Source organism: Engystomops pustulosus, chromosome 6 (assembly GCF_040894005.1).
Source record: "Engystomops pustulosus chromosome 6, aEngPut4.maternal, whole genome shotgun sequence".
Classification (NCBI taxonomy): domain Eukaryota; kingdom Metazoa; phylum Chordata; class Amphibia; order Anura; family Leptodactylidae; genus Engystomops; species Engystomops pustulosus.
Window position 1 is genome coordinate 144,832,048 of NC_092416.1, and position 19,154 is coordinate 144,851,201.

A 19,154-nucleotide genomic window follows, 5' to 3' on the forward strand; every position below is an offset into this window, starting at 1 on the left:
CTGTGAATATTCATATTCATATTGTGGTGTGTAGCCTATTTTTTACTTTTATATCCTATCTATCTATCTATCTATCTATCTACCTACCTGTCTATATATCATTTATCTATCTATCTATCTATGTTCAGTGAAGAGGCAGCAATCCTTGAAATGGTGAAAGGGGTGAAGCTTTATTCCATAAAAGGCGACTTTTCGTTGTAATGCTACACCTTTATCAAACATTTATCATCTATCTATCTATCTATCTATCTATCTATTTTTCTAATATCTATTTATCTACCTGTCTATCTACCAAATTATCTAGCTACTATCTATGTATCTATCTATGTAAAATGCATATATATTTTTTAGCTGTAGTGTTGTATTAAATGACACTATAGTGGTGGGTCCAGGTAATTTTTTGCAAACCACAGATGGAAGATCAGATTGCAGATATAAATACAACCACTTGTAGAGAGAGCGGACAATTTCACACCCAGGGTACAGGATGTGATCTGTGACATTTTTGTTTACTGCTCTTAGAAAGCCTAAGTGTATTCTTTGTATACATGGAATCAAACTTTGTGGGGAAGATATATATTTTTGCTGGTGTGCTTCAATAAAGATGTACTGGGTCTTTAGACTAGTGCAGAGTAGAATTAGACAGCTCTCTGCTGCATCCAATTAATCACTGTGTCTGATGCTGGATGATTCCTCTGGTGCAGTATAAGACTGGTGAGTTGGTCTCTGACGCACAGACTTTTTTCTGTCCAGTAACCCCCCCCCCCTACTTACCTAGGACACACCCTTTTTTTCGGACAAGTTGGAAAACTGCCTAGAAATTGTCTAAAATCTTCAATAAATGCGGCACACTCCATTTCATGTGCAAAATACTCCCGTTTTCTGGCATATACAGATTGATACATCTCCCCCATTGTGCTTAACAGGGGTGCCCAAACGTAAAACACACTTGTGGTTCCTGTAGGTGGAATATAAAAATGAAACACAGTTGTCTGTCCCAATAAATCTTTTGCCACAATTCACACTTTAAAGCATAACTAAACTTTTAACTGATATGATATATTTACACAATATTTTTTCCATTTTTCCCGCGTCGCGTGCTAAGGGATAACTTTAAAAAAAATTCCATTGTAGCCGAATTAGGGCAAATCTTTTGGGGGGACGATTAGTAAATTTTACTGGCACCATTTTGGGGTGTGTGAAATGTATTGGTTACATTTTATTAACTCTTTCTGGGGAGAAATGAGAAAAAAGAGAATTGCTGTTATTAACTTTTTACATGATATTTATTCTGCACCGTGAACGCTGCTAAACTTATATCTTTATTCTCCGAGTTATGGTGATACCAAATATCCACCACGATGGTCAATGATTGTAAACCAAGTACACTTACATGCAGATGTGTGCCCCCCCCCCTGGCAGGGCCCCGTCTTCTTTTAGCTTCATACACCCTTGTTTTTACAAATATATGCTTTACAAATGATGTAAATGAGCCTGAGGGGCTCCAGATTTCACAGCTGAGCACAGAGCCCCTCAGGCTTATTTGCCCCTTCTTTTGTAAAAACAAGGACATAAGACGCTAAGAAATGAGTCGGAGACACCAGAGGGGACACCAGCATGTAAATGTACTTGGTGTACAATTATTAATCCCCACATCTTACTCAATTTTATCTGTTTGCGGAGGACGCAGAAAGAGTTAAAGTCCCAGCACAGTTGGCAGGGGCGGAGCCAAAATGTTTTGGGTCCCGCCGGTGTTTTCACTGGTACACCACTGGGCCGGCCTGACCCTCTAAGTATCTTTGGTTTAGATTGCATGATCCAGCTGGTAGATTTGCTTTAAGACATATTTGGTCTTACAATCGATCACCATATATTGAGGCGCCCCGGTATACATAGACATCACCTATATGGAAAAAGACTTAAATGTAGGTGTGACATGACCATTGTTCATGAAACCCACACTAGCCTTTATTTTAATGACCAGATAGTTCAATTTCCTACCTAGGTGGGACCATGATCCTGATTCAAATGTATGAGACTGAGCTAGTGTAGTCTAGACACTATGGTATGCATCAAACAATCAGTATATAATAACTGAAAAAAATCTTCCATGTAACAAAATATACTTTAGGGTCTTTTTTCACAGCAGTTTTCACTTTGTATTGTATTAGTATTTTTACTCCAAAAACAAGAATAAAAAAAAAACAGAAACAAAGAAAATTAGAAAGAAAGGTTTGGTACTCTTCTGTCTTTTGAACGTGCTCGTGATTTTTTCTTGCATACTTGAGTCGCAACATTTGATACACAATACACATCCATGGAGAAAATGGGCTTCGGTAGGCTTCTTCCAACGTCTCAGCACAATAGCTGTTTCATGTCTAATTGGATACCAACTTATGGTGTCTTCAAAATAAAAAAAACACCACAGAAGTCTATTGATAAAATCTAAATTATATTGCACTGAAACTAACCTACATTATACAGTAGTCAAGCACATATATATACTGTCTGATCAGAAGTCTTCCAAGGTTCCAAGAGTTTGCCTGTGTTTGTGATTCTTAGGGCTTAGAGTCTTGGATCCTGCATGGAGTCTTTGACCACATGTAGCATGTGAAGTCAGGGTAGGGTAACATATCTCCTTGAGGTCACCTTTGCAGGTATTTAAGGTCTATTAGGACATGCTTGTTTTTCTAAGATTTCTGGGTAAGGATTATGCAAAGTTTTCCTGGATAGCTATTTCTGAGTTTTTGTCTCTCCTCACTGCAGAGCAGGAAACTGTTTTAGAGTAATTGGAAGAATGTTTTTTCTCTATTCTATTTTAACCAAGATATATACTAATATTGATAAATGTCTAATATAGTGTAACTTTGGCCACATGAAAATGTTCTCACAGTGTAAATGTTATTTATATTTTCAGGGTAAATTTGGCTTTGGCTTATACTGAACTGACAGAGGAACTTTACCGTCTACGTGACCTTACTGCCCTACAAAGCCGAATTCTGAGGTCACTGCTAGAGGAACAAACAGGTGAGAAAACTACTAAATATTCTGTGTTTCCATCATACAATAAGATGTAATGGACTGAATAGACTGCACTCCACTAAATATTTGATAGGAATCATACCTGTGTGACAAGCATTATGTTACAAATCATCAACATCTAAAGGGTTTATTTACTTCTGAAATCCCTTTTTCTCAGAAGGGTCTTCCGATGCTTGTAACCAAATTGCAAGTTTTCCCCACTGCAGGCTCAATGTTGTCACCGAGTTGCTTGGCGGAGGGCTAGCTTCTGTAAATAAGCTTCTACTTACTACTTTACTTGATACTACAATTCTGTCTGTCTTGCTAGCAAGTTGGAATTCAGAAGAAATTTCAGAGAAATGAAAGTAATGGTATCAGGAAGGGATCATGAGAGGCCAAAATAAGCTCTTCTAATACCTTATATTACAAGGTTTTGAATATTCACTTGTACTATTGATGTATGAAATGTTAGTGACCATTTTAATGTCCAAAGTGTCAAAACATGTAATTTTAAAGTATTCCTTTTTTCAGGACAAATACACTCTCCTCCACATCGACATTCTCCTTGCCAACTACGCCACTCTCCTTCATCTCTGCGCCACTCTCCTTCCTCTCAACGACGCTCCCCAGTTCCACAGTGTCCATCTCCCATCTTGCAGAGAAGATCTCCCGTCCCACAGTCTCCAGTCCACCAACGTCGTTCACCAGTACCACCCTCGTCCCCCTCACGCAGATCTCCTGTACCCTCACCATGCCCTTCACCTGTAGTCACAGATATTTCATATCCTAAGCCCTCAGTGCACCAAGCAAAAGCATCATTCCAAGCCCGTCGTAGTTATTCTGAGATCAGTGAACCTACAATGTATCCACGAGCACCCCGCTCCCTATGGATGCCAGCCGGAACTGCAACTCTGCCGAAGCAGCTGTCCTACAATGAGGGGTATGCCGGCAGCCCACCTACTGTCCCTTGCTTCCAAGAACCTCCACAGCAATCCTCTGATGAGGATGAGTGGAGCCCCCAATCCCCACCTAGTCCTGAGCCTGGAGCAGTACGTTGTGCTTCCTTTTGTGCTGGGTTCCCAATTCCTGATGCAGCAAGTAGAAGAATGTCGGCATCATACTCCAGAGCGGAACATGCACAGTCCTGGCCTTCCATCAATGTAAGTGTGCAGTGGGGAATAATAGCAACATGGCAATACTGAGAGAAATGTATTTTATTAGGCCAATGGATGAACAGATTTGAAATGTGTCAATCACATTTTGGGGACACAATCCTCCTGTCCTCTAGGCATGTAGGACATGTAGAGGCTAATATGAGCTTAAAGGGCTTTTCCCATAAAAGAAAGTTCTCAAATTTGAATCTCCTAGTGATTTTAGTCAGTTTTATTGCTGTTTTTTGTTCCTATCACTCCCTAGATAGGTTAGTGTTAAAATCCGAAGTGTAGTGAATCTTAGATATGTAGGCATTTATTTGGAATCTGAGAAATTTCTGCAACAAATTTGCCATCTGTGATTATAGCATTTATGTAATTACAAAAAATCTTCTAATCCAGGGGTCCCCAAACTGTGACCTGCGGACCATTTCCATCCGGTTCCTATCACTTGGCGCGCCAGCGCCGGGCCCCCCCGGCCTTCAACAGTCAGGCAGGGGCCTCCATCCGTCCAGACAGGAAGCTCCTGCCCGTCACTGTATAGTGCTCGATGCGGCCGGAAACGTCCGCTCCAGCACTATTACTGTAACAATGTGGCCAGAAGACAACCCCGACGCACACGCTCCATGAACTAGGCTGCACAGCCACATGACGACGTCATCACGCTCCGTGCACCCCTTCCTGCCTGGCCGCGGCAATAAGATAGAAGACACGCAGCGGGAGACTGAGGTGAGTAAAAAGTTGTTGTTTTTTTTTTTTTTTAAACTGATTGTGGTGCCCAGGGGCCCAATATATGACATAATTAATTATGGAGGCAGCATAGGAAAAATTAATTATGAGGGGCAGCATAGGAAATAATTAATTATGAGGGGCACCATAGGAAATAATTAATGGTGGGGGGCACCATAGGAAATAATTAACCACTTCCCGACGCGCGCCGGGTCCCGGTGCATGGAGAGGGCTCGCGGGCCGAGCCCTCTCCATAGGCGGTAAGTCTTTGCTGCATATTGCAGCAAAGGCTTACCGGTAACACCCGCGATCGGTGCTAGCACCAATCGTGGGTGTTTTCTCCGCGATCGCCACCGGCAATGCTGCCGGCGGCTTCAAAGAGATGACGCCGCATGGGCGCCGCCATCTTGTCGTGGATCGCTGCTCCCCGATGACGTCACGGGGAGCAGCGATCCGTCGCCATGGTAACCTCGGGTGTTCCGAACACCCGAGGCTACTTCGTTTTAACCCATGCATTACAATGTGCTAATTGCACATTGTAATGCATGGGGAGTAAAATGCACATATACTGCCATACTGTAGTATGGCAGTATATGATAAGATCGATCAGACTACCTAGGGTTAGAGTACCCTAGGGAGTCTGAAAAATAGTAAAAGTAAAAATAAAAAAAAGTTTAAAAAAAAAATTATAATAAAAAAACCTAAAAATTCAAATCACCCCCTTTCCCTAGAACTGATATAAAAATAAATAAACAGTAAAAATCATAAACACATTAGGTATCGCCGCGTCCAAAAATGCCCGATCTATCAAAATATAATAACGTTTTTTCACTGCGTTTAACCCCGTAACGGAAAATAGCGTCCAAAGTCGAAAATGGCATTTTTTTGCTATTTTGAAAAATATAAAAAAATTAATAAAAAGTGATCAAAAGGTCGCACAGTCCCAAAAATTATAGTAATGAAAACGGCATCAAAATTCGCAAAAAATGACACTATTCACAGCTCCGTACACCAAAGTATGAAAAAGTTATTGGCCCCAGAAGATGGCAAAATAAAAAAAAAATATTTTGTACAGGAGGTTTTAATTTTTTTAAATGTATGAAAACATTATAAAACCTATACAAATTTGGTATCCACGTGATCGTACCGACCCAAAGAACAAAGTAGACATGTCATTTGGGACGCAGAGTGAAAGCTGTAAAATCCAAGCCCACAAGAAAACGTCACAAATGTGGTTTTTCACCATTTTCACTGCATTTGGAATTTTTTTCCCGCTTCCCAGTACACACCATAGAATATTAAATACCGTCACTATGAAGTGCAATTTGTTACGCAGAAAATAAGCCATAACAGAGCTCTTTATGTGGAAAAATAAAAAAGTTATAGATTTTTGAAGTTGGGGAGTGAAAAATGGAAGTGAAAAAAATAAAAAAGGCAAAGTCGTTAAGGGGTTAATGGTGGGGGGCAGCATAGGAAATAATGGTGGGGGACAGCTCAGGAAATAATTAATTATGAGGGGCACCATAGGAAATAATTAATGGTGGGGGGCAATATATGAAATAATTAATGGTGGTGGGGGGGGGGGTCATAGGAAATAATTAATTATGAGGGGGAGTCTAGTAATTAATGGGGGCAGCATATTCAATAATTAATGTAGAAGGGTCCCAGTATATTTAATAATTAATTGACCTAATTAATTAATTGGGCCAATATGTAAAATAGTTCACATGGGGGTGCAGTATATTAAATATTTAATTGAGGGGGGTGGCCAGTGTATTACGGATGCGGCCACATGTACTGCTACTTATTTTAAAACTTTAGTCCGGCCATCCTACGGTCTGAGAAGGACAGTGAACTGCCCCCTATGTAAAAAGTTTGGGGACCCCTGTTCTAATCTAATGCATGATGGAAGGAATAATTTAGAATAAATAGTTCGAATTTGCTAAACTACATTTTGGGCACATTTACTTACAAGTCCGCTGAGTTTAGCGAAAGTGCATTGTCCAACAATATTGCACTGTGCCGTGATTCACTAAAATCGTGTGCCCAATATCCTGCATGTGTCGCTTCCCAGCTCAGGTCCGACAGAATTCACCTTCTTCTTCCTGGTGCACGTAAGTCCATTGTTTTCAGACTGAATTTGAAAGTTAAATCTTGTGCTCAGTCCAAATCAGTTGGATCATCCAACGGCACGCCACCCAATTTGTGATGCATGAAAGCCAGCGCCGCAGCGACACAATCCCACCACAGACCCCTGATAAATACCTATCTAAGCCATGCAATCCCTGAAAACAAAAAACAGTCCGACCAAAGCGCGATCTGCAAGCCTTATTTAATGAGCCCCTTTATCTTTTGTTGCTATTAAACTATGTCCATTGTTATCTTTCTGCAGTTATTGATGGAGAATGTGGACTCGGAAGTAAGAAGCTGCCCTCTCTGCCAGCTGGCCTTTCCAGTCGGATACCCGGATGATGTTCTAATAAAACATATTGACTCCCATCTTGAAAACAGCAAGATCTAACAGATTACTACATTTTGGGCCCCTAGAAGCAAAAATTCCGGGATCCACAGAATCAAATCACATACTAATAGCGAAACCGGATAAAACCTCCCCAAGTTCTTATGATCTACTGTTGAGGATTAGTATGTTGTGTAATATTGAGATACTGAGTATCTAAAGAATGATAAAGTGATGGATTGTGAATGCACGGGGTTATATAGTGAGAATCGCTGTTAATTCCTGTGGGTATTCATGCAAGTCTTTGCACAGTATAATAGACACTGTATAGTAATGGTAAGTATATATGCACATGCGTATTGCACAGACTCTTCTGTGGAACCAAAAGTTATAGCATGCACTCCTCACCTGCAGCCACACGACACCTTATAGTCAACTAAAAGAGCTAAAGGGAACAGCGTTTTCCATATATAATATTCTGGTGAAAATGATTTAGAAACTGAGTATAGTTCAAAGAGCACAGTTTAATGCTGTACTGGTTACCTATACGAAGCATAGGAGGCTATACTATTGACCTGTGGCATCCAAGCAATGTGCTGACCCTTAAGGGAAACTTTCACGTTTGCAAGCAGTCTATAAAAATGGTATGGATGGGTTTTTTCACAAAGATTGGGCATAACATGTAACATGTTTCTAGGCATCCACTTACATTACCACTGTATGCTTGATAATACAGGAAAGACTGTCAATAATTGATAAATACTAGGCTCCTCTAATAAGAAAAGGTTTTAACGAAATCAATTACAGATATACTGTAGCTTTTCCCATAAAACTATGTACAGTCTGTTCAAGTAGTTAAGCTCTTGATATGTATGACTTGTTGGTGTGTAGGGGTGAGCATACTATGGCTAACCAGGTGCCATCACTTTCACCATATTAGATGGGCCACATTATATTCATAGATGAAATATACATGGATTAATGTCACAAGGCAGCTGTGCCCAGGACATGGCAGGACTGTCATATACTAGATATGCAGGAAGATGTAGAACATGATGCACGACCAGGACACCTCCCATCCTATAGATTAGCGAATTGCTCAGAATACCATTCTCTAAATCCATCTATTACCCACTCCTCAGCGTCTCCTAGAGAACAGATTGGCTTGTAGTGGATAGCGGCAGCAGTTACATTTCCCATCTCCATCAGCAAAATACTGGCATCATATATAGCTCTCTACATAAACACAGCCTGTATTTTTCGGATGGCACAAAGAAGACTCCACAAAGGGAATTTTTTTTTTTTTGTGGCTGCCGCTCTTGTCTAATACCCAATTTGTTCCTGATTGCAAAGAAAGTGATTTGGTTAATAGATCGACATTAGGGAATTAATGATAATGCAGATCCTTACTATATGAGTCTAAGAAGACCTGACTGCTTTATTAATTTTCTTGGAATTCCTGGAAATGTATGTGGGATATCACCCAGTGAGGCACTACTGACATTGTCTCATCATGTACATGTACATCTTATTAACGAAAACATCCAGGATTAATGTATTCATACATTTTAATGAGGAATATCAGAGGAGTGACACAATGAGGAGTACATGTGCTCCAAGATGAATTTTTAAAGTGTTTTATTTCAAAACAGGTGATAAAAGTCAACTTAGTCATATTAAAGGAAATCTACCACCAGGGATCAGGGATTGTAAACCAAGCACACTTACCTTCTGATGTGCACCCCCTCCGACAGTATCCACTCTTCTTCTAACTTCTCATGGTCTTGATTTTACATAAAAAGACGTTAATATTAGGCAAATGAGCCTCAGGGGCTCTGGGCTCAATTAACAGCTGTGGAGTCTGGAGTTCCTGAGGTTCATTTACATAATTTTGAAAGCCTTTTTTCTAAAAATAAATGCATAAGAAGCTAAAAGAAGATGAATCATGCCAGAGGGAACACACACCAGTATGTAAATGTACTTAGTTTATAATCCTTGATCCTGGTGGGTGATTTCTTTTTAAGTAAAACAGCATTTCTGGTTTTCGGCTTCTTTCACCTAACTTTCAGATGTAAGTTAGTTATGGGTCCACATGCCAAAACCCCCACTGACTGCTCAAACAAAATGTCAGAGTCGCTCAACAGCACTCCAAATAGATCCATAATAATAATAGATAGCCCATACTGTATCCATACATTGGATTTTCAACTGCCCGAGAAGAGATGTGCTAAAGGAAAGGCACACTGGGCTCAGCTGTTCTTCATTTTTAGCAATTAATTGGGATTTCGCCAAAAACCTGTGACATGTTACGATGCCTTGTCAGAAGTTTGTATAAATGAAAAAGTGTCCTTGATAGGTGCAAGCATTTGCCTACACATTCATGTCAGGACTGCTGACAGATCTTCACAAAAGCTGCAAAGCTGGATGCTTAAAGGGGTTTTCTGGGTTCATAATTATTTATTACAATTGGTCTCAGGTGGGTAAAGATAATAAAGAGCTTATACTTACCTTGTCTCTTGGAGTCCAGTGCCAGCGCTGTTGACAGCACCTGGGACCCATGGGACAGATATAATGTGGCTAGAGAGATGAATGCACTGTAGTAGTATTTTTATTGTAATGCACTTTGTACGAGGGGGAATAGAGCCCTGTAGGGATTTCTAACTGTACGGGTTACATAATGAAAGCTGTAATTCCTTGGATTGCTTTGGGCAATGCCCAATTATTTTTTATACGGGAGGTCCAATGCACAGTCCAGCAGAGTAAAGGAAACCTGAGATAAAAGGTTCTGTATAATAATCTTCATAGTCAGTGCTGTATAACTATATAATACTGATGTTAACGTGCCATGTACAAATAGATGTAATATACCTGTATCTTTTAAACTGAACAAATATATGCACATCCCTAAAACTTTATGATGCCCCTTCTTCACTAGCATAGTTTCTTGCCACTCTCATCTAGTAAGACATTGGGTCTCCAGAAGTTTTATCTTATGCTTGTACATGTAAGACATTGGATCTCCAGGAGTTGTATCTTCTGCTTGTACATGTAAGACATTGGGTCTCCAGAAGTTGTATCTTCTGTTTGTACATGTAAGACATTGGGTCTCCAGGAGTTGTATCTTCTGCTTGTACATGTAAGACATTGGGTCTCCAGGAGTTGTATCTTCTGCTTGTACATGTAAGACATTGGGTCTCCAGAAGTTGTATCTTCTGCTTGTACATGTAAGACATTGGGTCTCCAGAAGTTGTATCTTCTGCTTGTACATGTAAGACATTGGGTCTCCAGGAGTTGTATCTTCTGCTTGTACATGTAAGACATTTGATCTCCAGGAGTTGTATCTTCTGCTTGTACATGTAAGACATTGGGTCTCCAGAAGTTGTATCTTCTGTTTGTACATGTAAGACATTGGGTCTCCAGAAGTTGTATCTTCTGTTTGTACATGTAAGACATTGGGTCTCCAGGAGTTGTATCTTCTGCTTGTACATGTAAGACATTGGGTCTCCAGAAGTTGTATCTTCTGCTTGTACATGTAAGACATTGGGTCTCCAGAAGTTGTATCTTCTGCTTGTACATGTAAGACATTGGGTCGCCAGGAGTTGTATCTTCTGCTTGTACATGTAAGACATTGGGTCTCCAGGAGTTGTATCTTCTGCTTGTACATGTAAGACATTGGGTCTCCAGGAGTTGTATCTTCTGCTTGTACATGTAAGACATTGGGTCTCCAGAAGTTGTATCTTCTGCTTGTACATGTAAGATATTGGGTCTCTAGGAGTTGTATCTTCTGCTTGTACATGTAAGACATTGGGTCTACAGTAGTTGTGTCTTCTGCTTGTACATGTAAGACATTGGGTCTACAGAAGTTGTATCTTCTGCTTGTACATTAGTTCTTGGAAAGATTCTGATGTGAAATTACCTGGGGAGAACTAATGGCTTATTGTGAGAGCACAGGCCAGAGACTATGTCAATTTAGGACCAACAGTCTATGAAGGTGGCCATAGACATGAAGTTCATAGGGTAGTACAGTTTCTGTACAGCAAATAAGTGTTATTCTTTATCTAATGAAAAGTTATACCATTTTATAATGTACAATGTTTTATGTAAGAATTAGTCACGGTTTTCACAATCTTTGCTTGCTTTCCATGTATATGTACACACAATGTATACATTGTGCTCAGGGGGGTAACTAGGAAAGGATGGGGCACCATAGCAGTCATATACACACATATTATTTATACATCATAAAACATGCATACAGTATATATACATCATTTCCACACACAGCCAACAGACATCCTATATTGACATATAGGGGCAGATTTATCAAGTGCCTGAAAGTCAGAATATTTCTAGTTGCCCATGGCAACCAATCACAGCTCCCCTTTAAAATATTCATGGGCACTGCTTAAATGAAAGCTGAGCTGTGATTGGTTGCCATGGGCAACTAGAAATATTCTGACTTTCAGACACTTAATAAATCTTCCCCATACAGTATAAATACATCGCGTTCTCTCACGTTCATTGCCTGCTGTCATCTTCCTATTACATGTGGGGGCAGAAAACCACAGATAAGACCCAGTAGCTGCAAAGAACATGGTGGAAGTAGACAGAAGGATATTCCTTGTCCTGCTCTACAGTACTACCGCCCCTTCCTCTCCCCCAGAATTTCTTCTGAGCCGACAATGGTTTAGCTTGTAGTGAACTGTGTGCTGAAAAGGTCCAACAAAATATCTATACACTGCTGCACATGTTCTCCTCCGTTCTTTGTAGTGTGAAAGGTCAGGTGGTGGGGCCCCCTGACACTCTGGATCCCGTAACAGCTGGTATGGCTGCAGTTACCTCCCTGATTGTACTCCAGTATCTGGCATAAAATTTATGATAAAAGTTGCAACTGTTGTCGCATAGCCCCAATACCCAAAAAGTAGTTGTATCTTTAGGGTTTTAGGGAAAGTGCCGATAGATTATAGCTCATCTCCTAGCTGGATTACACTAGAGTTTCCATAATGGGAAATGCTAATATGTCAAGACATACAACTCTTAATAAATAATACTACAGACAGTTCATCACATGACCAGTGCATTACATGACCACGTGACCAGTGCATCACATGACCACGTGACCAGTGCATCACATGATCACATGAACAGCACATCACATGACCAGTGCATCACATGACCAGCGCATAACATGACCACATGACTAGCACATCACATGACCAGTGCATCACATGACCAGCGCATAACATGACCGCATGACCAGCGCATCACATGACCATATGACCAGTGCATCACATGACCATATGACCAGCGCATCACATGACCAGCGCATCACATGACCATATGACCAGCGCATCATCTGACCAGTGCATCACATGCTCATATGACCAGCGCATCACATGACCAGTGCATCACATGCCCATATGACCAGCGCATCACATGACCAGTGCATTACATGACCATATGACCAGCGCATCACATGACCAGTGCATCACATGACCATATGACCAGCACATCACATGACCGCATGGCCAGCGCATCACATGACCACATGGCCAGCGCATCACATAACCAGTGCATCACATGATCAAGCAAGCAGAGATCTTGAAACTGAAATAATATTGGAAAAAACGTATGATGTTTCATTACATAAATGATAAGTTACCAATGAATCTTTGCAATAGTATTTGCATGTTTGGTGTTACCAGATGCTGTTTGTGGCAATTTCCTGCCATCAATATGTCTGATTATTTCCAGGGGATAACGACACCTGTTGTCACATTCTATAGACTGAAATATATAATATACCAGGGGCTATTTTCTATGGTGATACATTTACACATCACTTTATGATTAATATTATACTGTAAGATATATTTTTCCATTTGGTGATCTTTGGGCAGGAATATGTAGAGATGGAAACAAAAGCAATCAGTCCTTCACTTTGCACTATGTTATTCCATCACGTGTAATGTTATTCTGTGTATGCATGAGAATACGTAATAATTCACTAGTAACTATTGACTTCACTGGGTCACTTTTTAATGTACCACCACAGGGGCAGGCGTTTTTGGGTCCAACCAAGCTACACTTGTGCTGCCATCTGAAAAAGGGGTCAATCTTGTGCCCCTTCTATTTTCTCGTGTAACTGCCAGGATGGAAACATTTCCTTACATTGTGTGCATGGCAAAAAGTTTCTCCCATCTGAACATTATTCTGGATGTAAGATACATAACGGAGTCTCTTCACCTCTAGGTGTTGCTGCTGTGGCCTCTTTAAGACTGAACTTTTAATGAATGTGGAATTTAAAGGACTAACATTAAGGACTAACATCTCTCTGCACCTCTTAACCCTCTCACTGCCAGACCAGCCTGCAGTGCATTGCCAAGAGATATCTCCATCGCATGCAGAAATGTGTCTCTGGTCAGGCCCTGGCAAACCGGGAGCATAAGAAAAAAAAATGAAGAAAAAATAAGAAAAAAAAGCTTCCTGATGGGGGTTAGCGCTCCCTGACGTGTTATACCTCAGCCCCTAACTTGTGTGTAATGTATACATATACATGCCTATATGTTTCTATGAATATATATGTGTGTATATACACTGAGCCTGCACAACACTGTCTGTATTCATGGCTCTGATGGTCTGATGTCTTCCCTCCATGTCTGGTCCAGTAACACTGTGAGCTGGAGTGGTCTGCAGATTGCTTTCCTTTGTGATGTGCCCCATAAAGCAGGGGTGTGCTGCAGTCCCCTGCTCATTCGTGTACTGTAATCCTTTTAGTGACTACTTCAGTTCTGTAAATGCACAGTACATACAGCACTGTGATGCCAACAGGGTGGCATACCATACAAGGTGGGTCAGAGTGGCATTAGTAACCCAGATGCATGACACTCTGTAATACGTCATATGGTATGCTGTCCTGTATGATTCAGTATGACATACTGCCCTGCAGTGTATATTGTGGCCTAATGCTCTGCAGTATTGAATTGTAATGCACTGCTCTGCAGTCCTCAGTGTAGTATGATGTTCTGCGTTGTCCAGTATGGCATACTGCTCTGCAGTGCTCATTGTCACATAATGCTCACTGGTGCTTGGTGACACGGTGCTCTGCAGTTTTCACTGTGTATAGCATAAGATAAAGCTCTTCAGTGCGCACAGAGCAGCAAACTGCTCTGCACTGCTCAGAGAAGGATATATGTTCTGCAGACCGCTCAGCTGCTCTCACAGTACTTTGCTATTCCTGTCCTGTGTTAATTAAAAATGTTTTTATTAATTACGCTGCCTTTGTTTTTTGTTATTTGTACGACCACAGATCTAAATGGATATATATGACTGCTTACTAACCTTCATAGGTAAATATATTTGTATATTTTTAGATACTGCTGTTAGAGATATAGAGACCTCCACTATGAATATATATCTATATAGTAGGCCATGTAAGGTTTATTATAATACAGTAGAAAAAAGTCTGCGGGGTAACTTTGCGTTTGGCTTCTCCAAATCAATGTGAGTGATAGGTCTCTTCATATAAACTAATATAACCTGTCAGTATTTCCCTAAATGCAAAAAGGGAAGAATGTTCTGACATGATCCTTTTCATGTAAATCTCCCTGGCCCTCTTTGTAAGTAACGGGTAAATGGGCACAGTGGCGTAACTAGAAGCTGATGGGCCCCAGTGCAAAGTCTGTGCCAGGCCCCGACTATAATGTATGGTTTATAGTAATAGTCTTCTTATATGGGAAAGTGACACCTTATGGGCCCCCTAAACCTCTTGGGCCCGGGTGCAACCACACCCTCTGCACCCCCTCAAGTTACGCCCCTAAATGGGCAGATTCCTGCATCTAGTACCTGGTGTCCTTTGGTTACTCACCTTCCCTGGATCTAGAGCTGCCCCAAACACAAGCAGCTGGCATAAACTAATATCGGGGATAAACCATATAGACATCAGTACAAGGATCCTCTATACTTACGGGATTTAATTTAGGCCTTTACCCCAATGTCCCCTTCCCTCTAACACAACCAGTACCTTATATTCGTTAAGCAGCCTCTACCCCTAAGTAACCGCCCCCCTCCTCACACAGCCAGCACCCAAAGGTCCCCTCTTTTTCACACAGTCAACACCCCATATTTCCATCTTCCTCACATAGCTAGCAAAACCCATAAGTTCCCTTCTTAAGTTCCCACAATGGTCCACAATTATCAAAAATAGTGCAAACTGCACTAGGTGCAGATATATGTGACTAAGTATTAAATCTATACTTCAATACTGTTATATTGCAGTTATGCTCATTTACCCTACATCATAACACTCGATTTGCACTTGAGCTCCACAGAGAAGTACAGAGGAGGGTGCAAGGCAGATGGCTCAGAGATGTAGGGTGCAGGCCCTCAATCTCCTATAACATCATCCACCCCTTTAACTTCCTACCACGCCCCTTTACCTCAAGAAACTAAGTCACCTATTTTGTCTTGTCTTTTCTTAGAGTTAATAACTGATATAACAGAATCTATGAGAACGGGACAGATATGTTAATGGCTTACATTTCTGGTCAGTGATTGGACAGTTTGGATCGGTGACTAGAAAAAGCCGAAGTTACAAGACCTGAGATGGACAGAACTGAACTGCTGTCACAAATGGAATGGACGGGTTAATAGTCCATTTCCTAAGTATCATGAATGGGGTATGAGTGGGTGTTATGTGGTCTGTACATATAGAAAGAGGGTGGGAGGGGAGAGTTGTGAATTTGATGGTGTGGTACAAGTGCAGGGGGATTGCAGGGGGAGCTCTGTGGTGTGTGGTTTGTACTGCTTCCTCATGTTCTGTGTCATAGAGGTACTTGCTCTTATGTTGGCCGTGTGTGCAGTATTTTTTAATCACATTTTGTTATATTGCTGCATTTTGCTAAAATTAAGAATATTTGTAGACTTGTTTATTGTGAACCAAAAATTGTGCCAAAAAAGTGTGAACCAGGGCCGCATTAAGGGTGGGCACAAACTGCTCAGCCCCCCACAATTTTTTTCATCAAAGTAAATGTTGCTAGAAATAAATATATATATATAGCCGCCTCAGTATACACATATATATATACATTTACCCGAGTTTTTTATATATAACCCCTTAAAATACAAAAAGGAAAATCTTCAACAGCACGAATAGATGCAAGAAAATGATAGGTCCTCCAAATGTAAGATAAAAAAGAAAAAAATAGCAGCACCCCAAGGTGCCTAAAGTGATCAAGTGGATTTATTCCATGTTAGCGGCAACATTTCAGTTCAAGTTTTGAGCCTTTCTTAAGCTGATCCATTTTTTCTTCTTCAACCTTTTACATTAACTTTTATACATCCCACTCTAATAGCTATATACATCCCCTTATAATAAATATAAAGAGCCCCCTATAATAACTACATACAACCCCCTATAATTACTATATATACCCCCCAATAATAACTATATAGTGCCCACTATGATAAATAATACAGCCCCTATTATAACTTTATCCAGGCCCCTATAACTATACATAGCCCCCTATAACTATATACAGCCCTATTATAATAACTACATACAGCCCCCTATAACTATATATAGCCCCTCTATTATAACTATATACAGCCCCTTTTAACTATATACAGCCCCCACATAACTATATACTGTCCCTATAACTATATACAGCCCTCTCAATATAACTATATACAGCCCTCTAATAACTATGTACAGCCCCCTATAACTATATACAGCCCCCTATTATAACTATGTACTGCCTTCCTATTATAACTATATAGAGCCCCCTATAACTATATACACCTCCAGCAATAACTATATCCAGCCCGCCCCCCCCCCCTATAATAACTATATACAGGCCTAGGTAAAATAATAAAATTGTACTCGCCTTCCTCCATTCCCCGATGCACGCCGCCCTCCTTCCTTTCCCTTGTGTGTCAGGATACTGGCAGTGTGTGTCATCTTGTTGTAGCCCGATTGTTTATAGCAGATAATGTAGTATATAGATGGAATAAAAGGATTAGTGATAATATGGAAGAAAGCGTAAAGACGGATACTGACAAGAAAAACCCCAAAGTAAATGGGGAGAATGTTCACCATATAGACAAGTAAACTTTTAGAGGAAGGGGTAGGCCAATGGATAGAAATTATCAAAATCATTTAAGGAGAAAGAATTAAGTGATTTTAGGGGAAGAGATAATGCACAATCTGATTCCCATGATGGTAGAGACACTCAGAGATATGGGAATGACCCTCAGAGAGCGAGGCGAAACGATTCTGCTCCTCAAAGATGGGACAATAATGAGTATGAGAAAAGGGGTCCTCAACGAGATAGGAAACAATCATACCATGCCTCATACGTAGGAGAAGACTAGAGATGAGCGAGCACTAAAATGCTCGGGTACTCGTTATTCGAGATGAACTTTTCCCGATGCTCGAGTGCTCGTCTCGAATAACGAGCCCCATTGAAGTCAATGGGAGACTCGAGCATTTTTCAAGGGGACCAAGGCTCTGCACAGGGAAGCTTGGCCAAACACCTGGGAACCTCAGAAAAGGATGGAAACACCACGGAAATGGACAGGAAACAGCAGGGGCAGCATGCATGGATACCTTTGAGGCTGCTTAATCTCACCATTATGCCAAAATTATGGGCAACAGCATGGCCATGACAGAGTGACCGAATGAGGCTAGATAGCTATGGGGCGCCGTTTGTTCAGAATGTATTCTGTGCAATAAAATGTGTTCAGTGGCACAAAATTAATTTTGTGATCACAGAATTCATTCTATGGACACAGAATTCAATGTTGTCATCACAAAATCTGTTTTGTGCTTACAAAAGTAATATTTATCGAACCAAATTGCCTTTTGTCATTACAAAAATCATTTTTGTGTGCACAAAATCAATTAGACTTTCACAGAATGCACAAAAATAATTTTGTGATGCAGTTTATTTTGTGTGAACAGAATGTATTTTGTGTCACAAAATATAATTGTTTGACTACAAAATGCCATTTTGTCGCACAAAATACGATTTTGTGTCACACACAATATTATTTTGTCATACAGAATTCATTTTGTCTCACAAAATGTATTCTGTAACAAAGAATTAATTTTGTCTCACAAAATGCATTCTGTCACACAGAATTTATTCTGTCTCACAAAATGCATCTTGTCATACAAAATTCACAAAATGCATTCAGTCACACAGAATTAATTTTGTTACACAAAATGCATTTTGTCATACAATATTCACAAAATGTATTCTGTAACACAGAATTAATTTTGTCTCACAAAATGCATTCTGTCACACAAAATGCATTCTGTCACACAAAATGCATTTTGTCATACAAAATTCACAAAATGTATTCTGTAACACAGAATTAATTTTGTCACACAAAATGCATTTTGTCATACAAAATTCACAAAATGTATTCTGTAACACAGAATTAATTTTGTCACACAAAATGCATTTTGTCATACAAAATTCACAAAATATATTCTGTAACACAGAATTAATTTTGTCACACAAAATGCATTTTGTCATACAAAATTCACAAAATGTATTCTGTAACACAGAATTAATTTTGTCACACAAAATGCATTTTGTCATACAAAATTCACAAAATACATTCTGTCACACAGAATTAATTTTGTCACACAAAATGCATTTTGTCATACAAAATTCACAAAATGTATTCTGTCACACAGAATTAATTCTGTCTCACAAAATGCATTCTTTCACTGTGAAATTTTTTGTTGCATCAAAAAGTTAGTAAATACAAAATTACCAAATAAATGA

The 19,154-nt window shown here is 40.0% G+C and overlaps 1 protein-coding gene across 2 annotated transcripts in view; it reads left to right on the forward strand.

Moving 5' to 3' along the window:
* The window catches only part of TBKBP1 (TBK1 binding protein 1), a 65,056-nt gene extending 50,424 nt beyond the window's left edge, over positions 1-14,632 (forward strand). For both annotated transcript variants that reach the window (XM_072111593.1, XM_072111595.1), the window contains 3 exons: positions 2,918-3,027; positions 3,553-4,181; positions 7,294-14,632. In XM_072111593.1, coding sequence (XP_071967694.1) covers positions 2,918-3,027; positions 3,553-4,181; positions 7,294-7,422 — 868 coding nt within the window. In that variant the 3' untranslated portion in view covers positions 7,423-14,632. The remainder of the gene's footprint in view (positions 1-2,917; positions 3,028-3,552; positions 4,182-7,293) is intronic.
* Positions 14,633-19,154: the final 4,522 nt, after the last annotated feature.